This window comes from Lactuca sativa, chromosome 5, assembly GCF_002870075.4.
Source record: "Lactuca sativa cultivar Salinas chromosome 5, Lsat_Salinas_v11, whole genome shotgun sequence".
Lineage (NCBI taxonomy): Eukaryota > Viridiplantae > Streptophyta > Magnoliopsida > Asterales > Asteraceae > Lactuca > Lactuca sativa.
Window position 1 is genome coordinate 877,726 of NC_056627.2, and position 14,291 is coordinate 892,016.

Genomic DNA, 14,291 nt, shown 5'->3' on the forward strand with positions numbered 1-14,291 from the left:
AACGTAGGGGCCAGAAGGTAAAAGAGAGTTAACACCCGCTTAAGAAAGAGCTACTTTCGAGAAAGTATTAGGAGAACGACGTAACCATATTAGAGGCATCGGCCGGAAACCTTCTGTTATCCCTCCGATTTCACAGCCATCATAGGTAAAACAAGATTATTTAATTTCAATAAATACATATTGATTTGGTAATTTTTGTTTGTGGTGATTATTTTCTAAAAGCTTTAGTAATTGGTTTTTTGTCCCAAGTGCAACAAATAGCAATGTACTTTGGTTTTTTGTCTTAGTTTAAAAGTAGCGATGTACTTTGGCATCAATAAATGCGTGCTAATTTGGTAATTGCGCTTTTGTCCCAAGTGCAAGATATAACAATGTATTTTTGGTATTTTTTTTATTTTAAGTGAAAGAAATAGCAATGTAATTTGGTATTTCTTGTATTTAAGGTTCTTTAGCACAAATAGAGTAAACTTGCATATTTTCAAGTGTTTATATTTAAAGTGCAACAAATAGAAATGTACTTTGGTTTTTTGTCTGTAGTTTAAAAATGGCAATGTACTTTGGTATCATAAAATGCATGTTGATTTGGCAATTTTGGTTTGTGGTGATTATTTGCCAAAAGCTTTGGTAACTGGGTTTTGTCCCAAGTGAAAGAAATAGCAATGTACTTTGGTTTTTTGTCTTAGTTAAAAAATAGCAATGTACTTTGGCATCGATAAATGCATGTTGATTTGGCAATTGTGTTTTTATCCTAGGTGCAAGAAATAGCAATGTACTTTTGGTATATCTTGTATTTAAGTGCAAGAAATAGTAATGTACTTTGGTAGTTTTGTTTAGGTTTGATAATGTAACTTATAAGTTTATATATGTTGTTATTTATTATGTAGTTGGAAAATCTTCGGGCAATGCTCAACGACCCGACATGTTGGGAGGAGTTTTATGTGTTTTTTTCAATTGGAAAAAGATCAAGGAGGAAATGATGGAAACAAAGATGATGGTTTGTCGGATAATTAATTTGTGTTTTGTATGTTACACTTGTCGTTACACAAAGCAACTTGTTAGAATTGTAAAACTTTGGTTGTTTATTTTGGTATGAAATAAATTACAAAGTATTTGGTATCAAATCGGATGTTGTTATGTAATTTTTTTATGCATTTAATGTCGTTATGTATCGGTTTTTATATACCCAAAGTAGTTGAATAAAAAAATGAAAAAATGTTATTATCAGAAACACTATTATCGGCGACATGAAGTATTACCGTCGACATAAACATTAGCGGCGACTTTTTACCAGCGACGTCATTACAAGAATAAACATCTATAGGGACGAAACTTATAGGGACGAAAAAAGTCATTGCTATAGATGAACCTATAGGGACGATATATTGTCGCTATAGGGTTGACCAAATATTTTTGACTTTATAAGCTAAAGTGATGACAAATCACCTCCACTATTAAAGCGGGAATGAAAAAAATATTGGCGGGATTCCAAAAACCTATAGGGATGAAAAATTATCCCAAAAGGAAATTAAATTATATACATACATATATATATATATATATATATATATATATATATATATATATATATATATACATTTTTTAAATTTGTTTAATCAGAAATTAGGGGCAACGTTGTTTTGCTTGAGGATATAGGGAAGAAAAGTCGTCCCTATAGGGTTGTATGCTCTCTGAAATTGGAAGAAGTATCCCTTTCTCATTAATTGATCGTTGCTCTTCTTTTGGCCCTCACTCTCTCAAGCCGTGATTTGCTTCTCGCCGGCCACCACAGTGGCAACCATGTAACCGTCAACCTCCACTGTGACCACCATCTTCGTTACGACGTTGGTCAGATGATTCCTTCTCTCCTTTAACCTTTCTTTCTCTTTCGATCATAGGTTATCTTCTTGCCAAATACCTTAGAGAAGACCAGTTTCATCGTCGGCCTCTACTCCTTTGTTTCCGGCGACCTCCTGATTCCTTCTACTGCTTTCGGCGGCCTCATTCTCCTGAGATTGGAGTTCTCTCTCCAACTCCAATTTTCTTCAACAGGTTTTGTCTCCTGATTTTGTGATATATAATTGTGTGATTTTGTTCATATTTTGTTTGGATATGTTTGAAACTTTATGGAACAGTATGAATCTGTTTAGGGTTATGTTTAAGATTACTGATTTGTGATGTGAACGCTTGGTTTTGTAAGATTTTGTTAAAAAGTAATGCTTTTAGATTTTTGGAACAAATGAATACTATGAAAGACTCATCAGGTTATCATTGGTACATATATATGTCAATGAAGATTTTGTTGGTATGGCTTTGTGTTTGATATATATATATATATATATATATATATATATATATATATATATATATATATATATATATATATATATATATATTAAAAAATTTAAAAGTATTGAAATGATGCTTGATTATATGTATTTGCAGGTACTGCTCATGGAACACATAAAGTTACAAACTTCACATTGGAAATGATATCAGTTTACACAGAGGTATATTTTTCATCAAACATTGTTAATTTTTAATATTAAATTATTTATTTACAGTTATTGTTGTGTATATCTCTAAATGAGGTTAAATTAATTGACCAAGTTTGGATTGCTTTGGGAGAAGCAGAGGTCAAGTCATGTAACATTGAGCTACTACTCATATCTTCGTACTCTAACCTTAATGGGGTTACCCTTAATCCTATTTCCGTGAAATAAAAAATTTGCTATGCGTTCTTTTACTAATTGTGTTGTTGATTTGTATTTCATGTATGATATTTGACTCGCCTAGTAGAACCAAGTAGATTGCACTAAACCTTGTTTCAATGGGGAAAGGTGAAGTTTTGATCAGTAGCCAAAGTATCAGAAGATATTGGGTCTCGTTTAAGACACCTACGGGCTCTCCTTCACAGACATGGTTTGAAACCTACATTGATCAGCGACTGTTTGATTATATTTTTTATAACTAGCAATTGTGATTTTTGACATTGGGTTTATGTTTGACAGGTACAAGTACCTCGATCTTTTCTTAAACCAACAGGGAAGCTACTGGTTTTGTTCAATGAAAAATATGGAAACCCGTTTACCTTTTCATTAGATATAGTTTCGATTATCAACTCTAGTTTGTTTTGTATGAACATCTAAATGATCTTAAATTATGTTGTTTGTTTTTAGTAAACCGATGGTGTAATATATTATAAAACTTTGGATTGTAGATATTTGAAATGTTTTATATTTAAATTTACTGTTTTTTTATATATAAAAAATATTTATTGTAAATAAAAATCCTAGGAATTAAACAAATCATATGGGCATGGCTAAATTCTGAAAAATTTGTGCAGAACCTATAGGGACGACTTATCGTCTCTACAGGGATATGTATGGCGACAAGAAGTTGTTGCAATAGGTTTACCTACAACGACATTAAGTGGTCGCTATAGGGTTGGCTATCGCGACAACAATAGGATCTAAAGCGACAGACCTATGGTGATGAGGCTTATGAGGACGACATATCGTCTCCAAGGTCTATAGCGGCCACTTTGCACTCTATGGCGATGACTTTTGTCATCTCCATAAGTCTTTAATCTTGTAGTGTGTGTCGCCCGTTGTTACTTCTACCGGCGACTTTTTTATTTTTTACCGGCAGCTTTTGTCGTCGTTAATTACCTTTTTTCTTGTAGTGATTCTTAAAAGTATTCAGAATTGTCTAATTTTTTCTTTACATTTATATACTTATACTATATAATATATTATTCAAACATCATTAAAATAATATATATATATATATATATATATATATATATATATATATATATATATATATATATATATATATATATATATATATATATATATATATATATATATATATATATATATATATATAGTTGTGGAGATTGTGTGCGAGAGTGTAGATGGTGTGATAATTGGAAGGCAGTGGGGTGATGTGTGTGACTGTGTGACTTTGCGTGCGGGATCTCACATTTACTAGTAACCATCTTGTCAATTGTCAGCAGTTACAACTCAATATATCTGTCCACACTCAATCATACTCCAATATTCAAATATCTTTTTCACTCACTCACATTCAGACACATAATCACACACACATATACACACAGAGATAGAGAGAGAGAATGTATGTTTTTTTTTCGGGGGAGAGGTTAGTAAAGTAAGCATGTAGCAGGCTATATGGAAATTAAGTTTGAAGCATTTAGAGGTTATATATACGTCTTGGGGTTTCTGAAGGGTTATATAAGTGATGAAATTAGGGTTTTGAAAGTAGAAAATAATAATAATAATAATAAATAATAAATATGTAATTAAAATAATGGAACTTTGGGAAGAACAAGCAACACAAGACACGAGGGAGATACCGGCTTGCTAAGTAAAGGAAGAATGGGGAGCAAAGAGTCCTCATTTTCATACTCTTGTAGTTTACCAGACAAAATATGCTTACTTCTAGGGTTTTCAAGTTTCGGTTCCATTTGCCAACGACAACCCCCTCTTCCTCTCTTACCTCCATTAATTTCAAATATCCTCTACTATACCCTACGATTAATATATGTACCCACTCCAAATTAAGGATTAAGGAATTCATATATATATATATATAAAAAAGAGCGAGAAAATGATATGTTATGTTTGTGTGTGACTAAAATAGCGACGACAAAATATGGTAGCCATAGTCCGTTTACATCGACGATATTTGACCGCAATTGGTAGCAACGACCGGTTGGACTCGTTGTATTGACCTATAGCAACAGACTATCTGACTTTTGACGACTACTTTTGTCTACTCAATTGGTATTACTACTTGTAGTGGCATAATAGAGTTTCTTAACTTAATTTCCTTCCTCGTAACCCAAATACATGTTTCTAAGGAAAATTAAAACAATATCATCATCAATCTTAGTAGCAGTTTTCACAAGTATATATATATATATATATATATATATATATATATATATATATATATATATATATATATTAAAAGTTGGTAATAGCGAATAAAATAACTTAAAGTAAGTGATGCCCATGTATGATGGGTCAATAAGCATTATAATAATATAAAAAGACATTTAGGATAATATTTAGGGTTTACCTACTAAACCACTACTAGGAAAAGAAAAAAAAATTGACAACTAATATCCCTCTAAAGAAAGACGCTGGGAGGTGGATAACATATAAATTTAGATCAAAATATTCTGCAACATCAACAAATCATATCATATCATGTAAATAGTGATCGTCACATTTCTAATGATAATCAATTCTCGTTGCCTTGTTAAAAAATGGACAAATTCTTTTAAGTGGATTAGGTTTACAAAATCTATCCAGTATACAGCACATCAGCTAATATGTAAGCTCCCTAGCTCGCGTCCTCAGAAAAGTAAGAAGGTAGAGCGCTTGTTCATCTGAGATGTTTTGATGTTTCAAACAATCACTTCGTCACCATGCAGTGGCCATGATTATAGGGTAACTTCATCTTGGGTTAGGGTTTCTAGTTTCATGCAGCTAAACATTTTGAAGAGAAGAAGAGCCTATGTATCCGTACGTACGTATATATTATTATATATGATGTTTATTAATATACGTTAACTCTGATAAGGATTAATACCAAGAAGAAACAGAGAAAAGAGGCTGATTTTGCCAACCTAAGAAGAAAGAGTTATTGATGGCCTCAAGATTATAACCTTCAGAAGGATAATGGAGTCTCAACAGCAGCTTGGCCTGTGAAAGCGCATAAGCGCTGAGCGCAACGTTTCGGAATCCAGCACTCCTCATCATCACCTCCCAGGATCGGTATCGCTCATGTCTTTCTTTCCTGTTTTCACCCTCCGCAGCCACTATATCTGCGATCTCTCTCCCGAACCACACTTGCTCCACCTCAATTCTCTCCCTGCTGTTTGGCGGTAGCGTTGCCTCTAGCGACTCGAAAACAGCTGTGTAATAGCTCATAGCCTCCGTAAACCTCGACAGGAATATTGGATGGTTGTGGTTGGCTTCTCTCTCTGCCAATGTAACTACTCTAGGGTTCATGGACTTGATCTTTCTGAGCAATAAGCAGAGTTTGTCTCGGTTTCTCAAGAGGCGGTGGAGGTAGAGGACGCAATTGACGGCTAGCATTTCGTTAGGCAGAAGGAGGACGGCGGAGAGGTGATCGATGAGGTGGTCGACGCTTTCGTTGTTTGTGTGTGGGAGTAGAAGTGGGTAGAAACGGAACCTGAGTCCGAGGGAATGTGCGAACTTAGAGAGCCGGTCACCTGTCCGTCGAAGGATATTGAGGTTTGTGCCGGTGGCGGTAATACGGAGGGTTGGAGGAGGATATCTGTCTGCGATGGCTTGCATTAGAGGCGGCCACTGAACACCGTGCATGATGTCGAAATCAAGTATGTGAATATTTTGAGGATCCGGAATGATGGAAGATTGACGTTGATGCTGTTGCTGATGTTGATGAGACTGATCAATGGCTTCTAAGATGGCTTGATTAGCGGTGAGCTGACTAAACCTAATGAATGGAGTTATTTGATTGAGGGATAAATACGAGGATTGGAGAATTGTATCACCATAATGATCAATGTAATTGAAAGAACTATTACAACGTTGAGTCATCATAAAATTGCTACTACTATTAACGGTAGTATTGATGATTGGTAGTGGTGGGTTGATCATATTGGGGAAGGTGGGAGGTGGCGGAGGGTGAAGACGAATGCGGAGGGATAGCGCTTTGGTGAAAGAGTGGACTAATCGGTCTGAGGAGTCGCCGTAAGGGGAAGAGTTGGAGGATAGGATGGTGATGAGGCGGTGCGCGGCGGAAAGATCAGAGCGGGAGATGTGTTGGGCGCAGCTCAGGAGGAGTTGGCGCATGTTGATGGAGGGTACATTCTGACTGTTGTTAATCTGAGGCTCTCGATGGTTATGTTGTTGGATCTGCGGGTGGAAATGGAAGGACGTCGTCGATGAGTGCAGATGATGTAACTGTGGCGGCGGCAGCGGCAGCGGTGGGGGTGGTGGTGGAGGCAGATCTAGTTGTAAATCTTGATTTTCGTCTTGATGAGGAGAATGAGACGACGAACCCAACATTTGTATCCTGTTGGTGGTTTGATGGTTTCTTGAGCAGTAAACTACAGGTAGGTTGGTAGCCGTTTTTAGACCAAAATCCACCCTACGCAGGCGCTGCACAGTGATCCGCCATAGAAGAAGGTTATATGTGAGAGATGCTTTTTTGCTTGCACCAAAACACCTGATGAGAGAGAGAGAGGGGAGTTATCCCACATATATGTACAATGTACCATCTATTCAAATACATACACGTATATGTATATATAACTACCCAAAAAAATTAATAAATTCCGATATATATATATATATATATATATATATATATATATATATATATATATATATATATATATATATATATATATATATATATATATATATATATCAAAAAAAATAATAATAAACAATCAATAATCAACCAAATCGAATAAGAGGTTGTGATGTTCAAGGTAGAATGAATACGAAATGATGATGAAAGTAAAACAAGTGATTTAGCGGCGACACTTATCTTTAGCGGCGACAAATTCAATAGTCGTCAGTAAAGATCACCGTCGTCGCTGTTAGTGTCGCCGCTAAAGGATGAATGACATCGATCCATTCTTTGACGTTCTGGTAAACACGAACCGTCCGATCATGGTTCTAATCCAACGGCTAGGGTTCTTATGGAACGCATACACTACAAGAAATATACTCTTTAGCGGCGACACTATTACCGGCGACAAGACGCTTTACTGGCGACTTTATCAAAAGTCGCCGGTAAATCCCCTTGTCGCCGGTAATAGTGTCGCCGCTAAAGGGTTGTCACCCGAATCCGCAATTTCCCCCTCTATTGCATCTCAACCGTTCGATGAGATATCCAATCCAACGGGTGGGGTGTCTTATCCTGTCAAACCTAATACCGGCGACACAGATGTCACCGCTAAAGGGTTAAAAAAGTCGCCGCTAATAGTCCGCTAAAAATGACGCGGTACCCTTCCCTCCAGTTTGTCGCCACTATTACTCATTGTCGTCGGTAAAGCCCCTGGTGTCGCCGCTAAAGGTGTCGCTGCTATTGCCGTCCGCAGATAAAAAAAAACGCACGTAGATAACCTCCCATCTTCATTTTCCTTTCTGTTTGCTTCCAATTTCCTTCACCATCTGGCCGATTTCCTCTTCAATCTACTTCTTCCAAGCAAATTTCTCCCAACATTTTTCCAAGCAAGTGTCTCTAGGAGTGGTTAAAGCTTTGGGATCAATTTCTACATCAATTTCTTGAAGAAAGGTAAGTTTTTTTTGATGATTTCATTTTTATTTTGTATGAATTTCAATTTCTAGCTTTATGTAGTGATTGAATGATAATAAATTGTTCATATTCTTGTTTTTGGTGGTGTTGTTTTGGATTACAAGCAAGTTATTCAATTTTTTGTTTGTGGTTATTGAATTGCAATTAGTTGTATAGCTTCAAGTTGTATTTATATGTGAAATTATGTGAAAATTGTCATATGTGAAAATTAGATTGTATATTCCGTATTTGTTTGAATATATGTGAATTTTGTATATATATTCCAATGTATGTGTGTTTGATGTATATGTGGTATATTAGTATTTGGTAGAAATTATATGTATTTGTTATAAGTAGAATGTTATTGTGTATGTGAATGTATGTATGTTTGTTGTAAATGTGATATATGATTGTGAAACTTTTGTATTTGGTATAAATAGGATGTTATTATGTATATATGTGAAATTATGTGTATTTGGTTTAAGTAGGATGTTATTTTGTGTGTATTTGTATTTGGTGTATATGTGGTATATGTATGTAAAAGTATGTGGTTTTGGTATAAGTAGGATGCTATAATTGAAAAAAAAATAAAAATACATTATTTTTATAATTTGAAAAAAAAACTATAAAATTGTTTAAAAACTTATATACAAAAACTAGAAAGCTTCTAGTTTTTACCCAAACTAACTCCAAACTAATTAACCAATAAGTTATATAGTTAACTTATAATTGGAAAAAAACACAAAAAAAAATATAAAATTGTTTAAAAACTTATATATATTTTCATCTTGACGGTAAAAAAAACAACACAACAACATAATATGTATGTAAAAGTATGTGAATTTCATGTTCTTATATATTATGTAAAATTATGTGGTTTTCTTATAAGTAGGATGCTATAATTGAAAAAAAAAATACATTATTTTTATAATTTGAAAAAAAAAAAAAAAACACAAAAAAAACTATAAAATTGTTTAAAAACTTATATACAAAAACTAGAAAGCTTCTAGTTTTTACCCAAGCTAACTCCAAACTAATTAACCAATAAGTTATATAGTTAACTTATAATTGGAAAAAAACACAAAAAAAATTATAAAATTGTTTAAAAACTTATATATATTTTTATCTCGGCGGTAAAAAACAACACAACAACATAATATGTATGTAAAAGTATGTGAATTTCATGCTCTTATGTATTATGTAAAATTATGTGGTTTTCTTATGATTGAAAAGATAAATAAATAAATAAATTATTGTTATAATTGGAAAAAAAAACACAAAAAAAAATTATAAAATTGTTTAAAAACTTATATATATATTTTAATTTCGACGGTAAAAAAAACAACACAACAACATAATATGTATGTAAAAGTATATGAATTTCATGTTCTTATGTATTATGTAAAATTATGTGGTTTTCTTATAATTGAAAAAATAAATAAATAAATAAATTATTGTTATAATTGGAAAAAAAAACACAAAAAAATTATAAAATTGTTTAAAAACTTATATATATTTTGATCTCGACGGTAAAAAAGAACAACACAACAACATAATGTCTATTATAAAATTGTTTAAAAACTTACAAGTAATTTTAATTAAAATTAATTAAAAAAATGCATAAATAAAAATTTTTAATTTATTTTTTTCATTTCTTTATTACTTAATTTTTGTATTATTTTAGATGTAAAAAAAATGTGGATTGGAAAAAAAAAAACAATGCTAATTCTGTATACTAAACTCTAAACCCAAAATTATGTTTCAGCAACATCATGTCTATTGATAAAAGCTGGACTACTAATCCATATCGAAACCATCCCGAGTTCCAAGCAGGACTCAAAGCTTTTATTGAGAAGTCCAAGTCGCACCTTGATAGTAATGGTAAAATCAGATGTGCGTGTGAAAAATATGATAACCGTTACTTCAAGTACCCGACTGCAGTTGAACGCCATATATTTATAAATGGTTTCAGTAAGGCGTACAAAATTTGGATCTATCATGGTGAATCTTTTATTCCTCCAGTCGTCTTGCCAAGTAATGAAATGGCTGATTTAATCGACGATGTGATGTGGGAGTCGAGAGAAAATGATACCAAACTCGATGAAGGAACCTCGAATACAAGGGGTAGCGGTGTGGATGATGATTTTGCATAATTGTTGGAAGAAATGGAAACTCAATTGTATACTGGTTGCATCTTTTCTTCCCTTGAGTTTCTAGCAAAGTTAATGCATATCAAGGTGAACAACAAATGGACTGATAGTTCATTTGATCAACTCCTTGAGCTCTTGCAATTAGCATTTCCCAAAGGCAACAAGGTTCCCCTTTCACATTATCTAGCCAAAAAGAAACTAAAGTCTAGTGGCCTGGGGTATGAGTCGATACATGTGTGCAAAAACGATTGTTGTCTCTTTTGGAAAGAAGATGATTCATTGCAAGTTTGTCCCGTTTGTAAAGAGAGTCGATGGATCGATAAAAACACCAAGGGTAAGAAAGTACCTCATAAGGTGTTACGGTACTTTCCTGTGACCCCTAGACTACGAAGTTTATATTGTTCGAGGCACACTGCCAAAAATATGATTTGGCATAGTACCAGACGTTCAGAAGATGGTGTGATGATTCATCCTGTTGATGGGGAACATTGGCAAGATTTTGATAAAAAATACCCCGACCTCTCGAGTGAACCCCGTAACGTACGCCTAGGTCTTTCAGCTAACGGTTTCAATCCATTTGGAAACATGTGTAATCCACATAGCACATGGCCGGTCATACTCACCACATACAATCTGCCACCCTGGCTTTCTATGAAAGAGTCATCATTCATGTTGACTTTGTTGATTCTAGGACCGAAAGCCCCAGGTAAGGATATGGATGTTTTCCTTAGACCATTGGTGGAAGAGCTTAAACATTTGTGGAACTCAGGCGTACGTATTAAAGATGCGGCGACAAACACATTCTTCACGATGAGAGCTATGTTGTTGTGGACAATAAATGATTGGCCAGCTCGTAGTAGTTTATCAGGTTGGAGTGGGCAAGGGTATAGAGCATGTGCTACTTGCAATGAAGACACTCCTTCGTACCGTGCAACAAACAAAGTCGTATATATCGGTCATCGTCGTTTCCTTGATGCTAATGATCCGTTAAGAAAGAGGTTGGACTTTAACGGGATGGAAGAGACAAGACCCGCTCCGAGACACTTTAGTAATATTGACATAGAAGAGCAACTAGGTCGTCTACTAACTCGTAAACCGGGTAAACATCCTGAGCATGGAGGCGGGGAGCCAAAGCGGCAAGATTATGAGTTGAACTGGTCGAAACGAAGCATTTTCTTCGAACTCGAGTATTGGTCTTCTCTACAGTTGAAACACAACATAGATGTCATGCATGTCCAGAAAAATGTGGATGAGAGTTTGTTAGGTACTCTCCTAATGCGGGACCCACCAATCCCGTAGCTCGTTGGACCCTCTGTTCCGATCATAGCTCGTTGGGCTCTCCTACCCAGTCGGTATCGTTGGACCCTTCGGTCCGGTCTATAACATCATACAATATACATATAACACATAGCACATAATCTCATACATAACACATAAGACCCTCTAGTCCACACATAATACCACTCTAGGTAACGTTAGTGAGAAGACTCACATTGGGTGTCTCGGTAAGTCTCTGACTCGGTAGAAATGTGATCTAGCCTCCGCTTAATCACACAAAGTAAATACTCCCATAAATACCACTATACTCAACCCTAAAAGTCAACAAAAGTCAATGGTCAACTTTGACCCGACTCGTCGAGTGCACTAGGGTGACTCGGCGAGTCTACACGTGTCCACTGAATCTCTTAGTCCTTCTCTTGGCACGTCGAGTACTTCCCCTGACTCGACGAGTCACACCTGGCATGAATCACGGGACCACCCCAACTCAACTCGCCAAGTCTCAAGAACAACTCGGCGAGTTCCGCCTTGAACTCCAGTCCCCCTAACTCTCCCTGACTCACCAAGTTATTCCCCAACTCGGCAAGTCTACTCACTAAGTGATTTACGGGAAACCCTCATACTACTCGCCGAGTCTGTTCTTCGGACTCGGCGAGTTCATGCCATGCACAAACTCCATAGGCCTCCTGAGGTCAGATCTGTTCCATACATTCATAGATCTGGCCCTCCCAAGCATGATAATCACGTAAAGTTCAGACCTTCACACTCATATAACATCTAATAGTCTAACTTGGTGATTTAGCCCCAAAAATGACATCCCAAGCTCATGGCTCCCAAAATGACTCATAAAGATCCAAGGGTTAAGGTCTCTGGACCTCTTTGGGTCCAGATCCAGAACATAGACTCAAGAAGGGACCTAATGCTCCACTTATTCAACCTCTAAAAGGGTTAGAAAACCCTAACACCAAGAATCAACACCAAAACTGAAGAAGGTCCGAGCAAATTACCTCAATATGATCTCTAGGAACTCAGAAATCACCAAAATTGCACCTCCTTCAGCCTCCACTTGCCTTGGTCACCTCCTTGTTGCAAAAAACACCCACAAAAGGATCAAGAATGGCCTCTCCTTCCTCACAAACGCTCTAGATCTCTTAGGGTTTCTCTCTGGGGGTTGGTGGCCGCAAATGACGGCCCTAAGGGCCTTTAAATAGGTCTCAAACCCTGGAAATTAATGTTTCATTAAACAGCATGGACTCTCCGAGTCCACTCATGAACTCGCCGAGTCCAGCTGTGAACTCGCACACGAATCCGCGACCATACTCAGCGAGTTTAGACACCAACTCGCCGAGTCTCCTAACAACTTCCAAAAACAAAAGAATAAAATATAATACCTGGGAATCAGGGTGTTACAATTCTCCCCCACTAGAATCAGACTTCGCCCTCGAAGTCTCACTCTGCAAACAACTCTGGATGCTGCTCCCGCATCTCACGCTCTAGTTCCCAAGTCAACTCTGACCCTTTCTGATGCTTCCACTGGACCTGAACCAGAGGCACCTCCTTGTTCCTCAAAACCTTGACCTTCCGATCCCTAATCGCCACTGGTCTCTCAACATAATTCAGGCTCGCATCCACCTGAATATCTTCTAATGGCACCATTGCCGACTCGTCGGCTATACACTTTCGCAACTGCGACATGTGGAAAGTGTCATGAATCTGACCCAACTCTGCTGGTAACTCCAAATGGTAGGCTACCCTGCCTACCCCCGCGATCACCCTGAAGGGACCAATATATCTGGGCCCCAACTTGCCCCTCTTCCTGAAGCGAATCACTCCTTTCCAAGGAGAGACCTTCAGGAGCACGAAGTCGCCGACCTGAAACTCGAGCTCGGACTGGCGTCTGTCCGCATAACTCTTCTGACGACTCTGAGCGGTCAACAACCTCTGTCTGACCTGCTGGATCTGCTCTGTCATCTGAAGCACAATCTCGGTACTACCCATCACACGCTGCCCTACTTCTCCCCAACAAATAGGGGTCCAACAGCTCCTCCCATACAACAGCTCAAAGGGCGGCATGCCAATGCTCGAATGGTGGCTGTTGTTGTAAGAAAACTTTGCCAAGGGCAAATACATGTCCCAACTCCCACCGAAATCCATCACACATGCTCGGAGCATGTCCTCGAGCGTCTGAATCGTCCGCTCAATCTGCCCGTCAGTCTGTGGGTGGTATGCGGTACTAAAATGCAGTTTCGTACACAATTCCTCAAGAAACTTCTTCCAGAACCTGGAAGTGAAACGTACATCTCGATCTGAGACAATCAAGATCGGCACTCCATGCCGCGATACCACCTTTCTCACGTATAACTCTTCCAACCTCTCCACGGAAGAGCTCTCACTGATGGCCAGGAAGTGAGCACTCTTCATCAACCTGTCCACAATCATCCAAATTGCATTGACACCCCTCTCGGTCCTTGGCAATTTGGTAATGAAATCAATGGTAATTTGTTCCCATTTCCACTCGGGAATCTCTAATGGCTG

General features: G+C 36.9%; 2 protein-coding genes across 2 annotated transcripts; one reads left to right on the forward strand and one right to left on the reverse strand.

Annotated features, from left to right (window-relative positions):
* Positions 1 to 5,240: 5,240 nt before the first annotated feature.
* On the reverse strand, positions 5,241 to 7,333 carry LOC111888709 (scarecrow-like protein 18). Its single transcript, XM_023884834.3, has one exon. The coding sequence runs from the start codon at positions 7,086 to 7,088 to the stop codon at positions 5,616 to 5,618; it is 1,473 nt and encodes a 490-aa protein (XP_023740602.1). The 5' UTR covers positions 7,089 to 7,333; the 3' UTR covers positions 5,241 to 5,615.
* Positions 7,334 to 10,493: 3,160 nt separating this feature from the next.
* On the forward strand, positions 10,494 to 11,777 carry LOC111888700 (uncharacterized). Its single transcript, XM_023884826.2, has one exon. It carries the CDS (start codon positions 10,494 to 10,496, stop codon positions 11,775 to 11,777), a length of 1,284 nt encoding a protein of 427 aa, XP_023740594.2.
* Positions 11,778 to 14,291: the final 2,514 nt, after the last annotated feature.

Excerpts from the sequence above, each read along its gene's own strand:
- LOC111888709 (XM_023884834.3), bottom strand. The coding sequence starts at position 7,088 with ATGTTGGGTTCGTCGTCTCATTCTCCTCATCAAGACGAAAATCAAGAT.
- LOC111888700 (XM_023884826.2), top strand. The coding sequence starts at position 10,494 with ATGGAAACTCAATTGTATACTGGTTGCATCTTTTCTTCCCTTGAGTTT.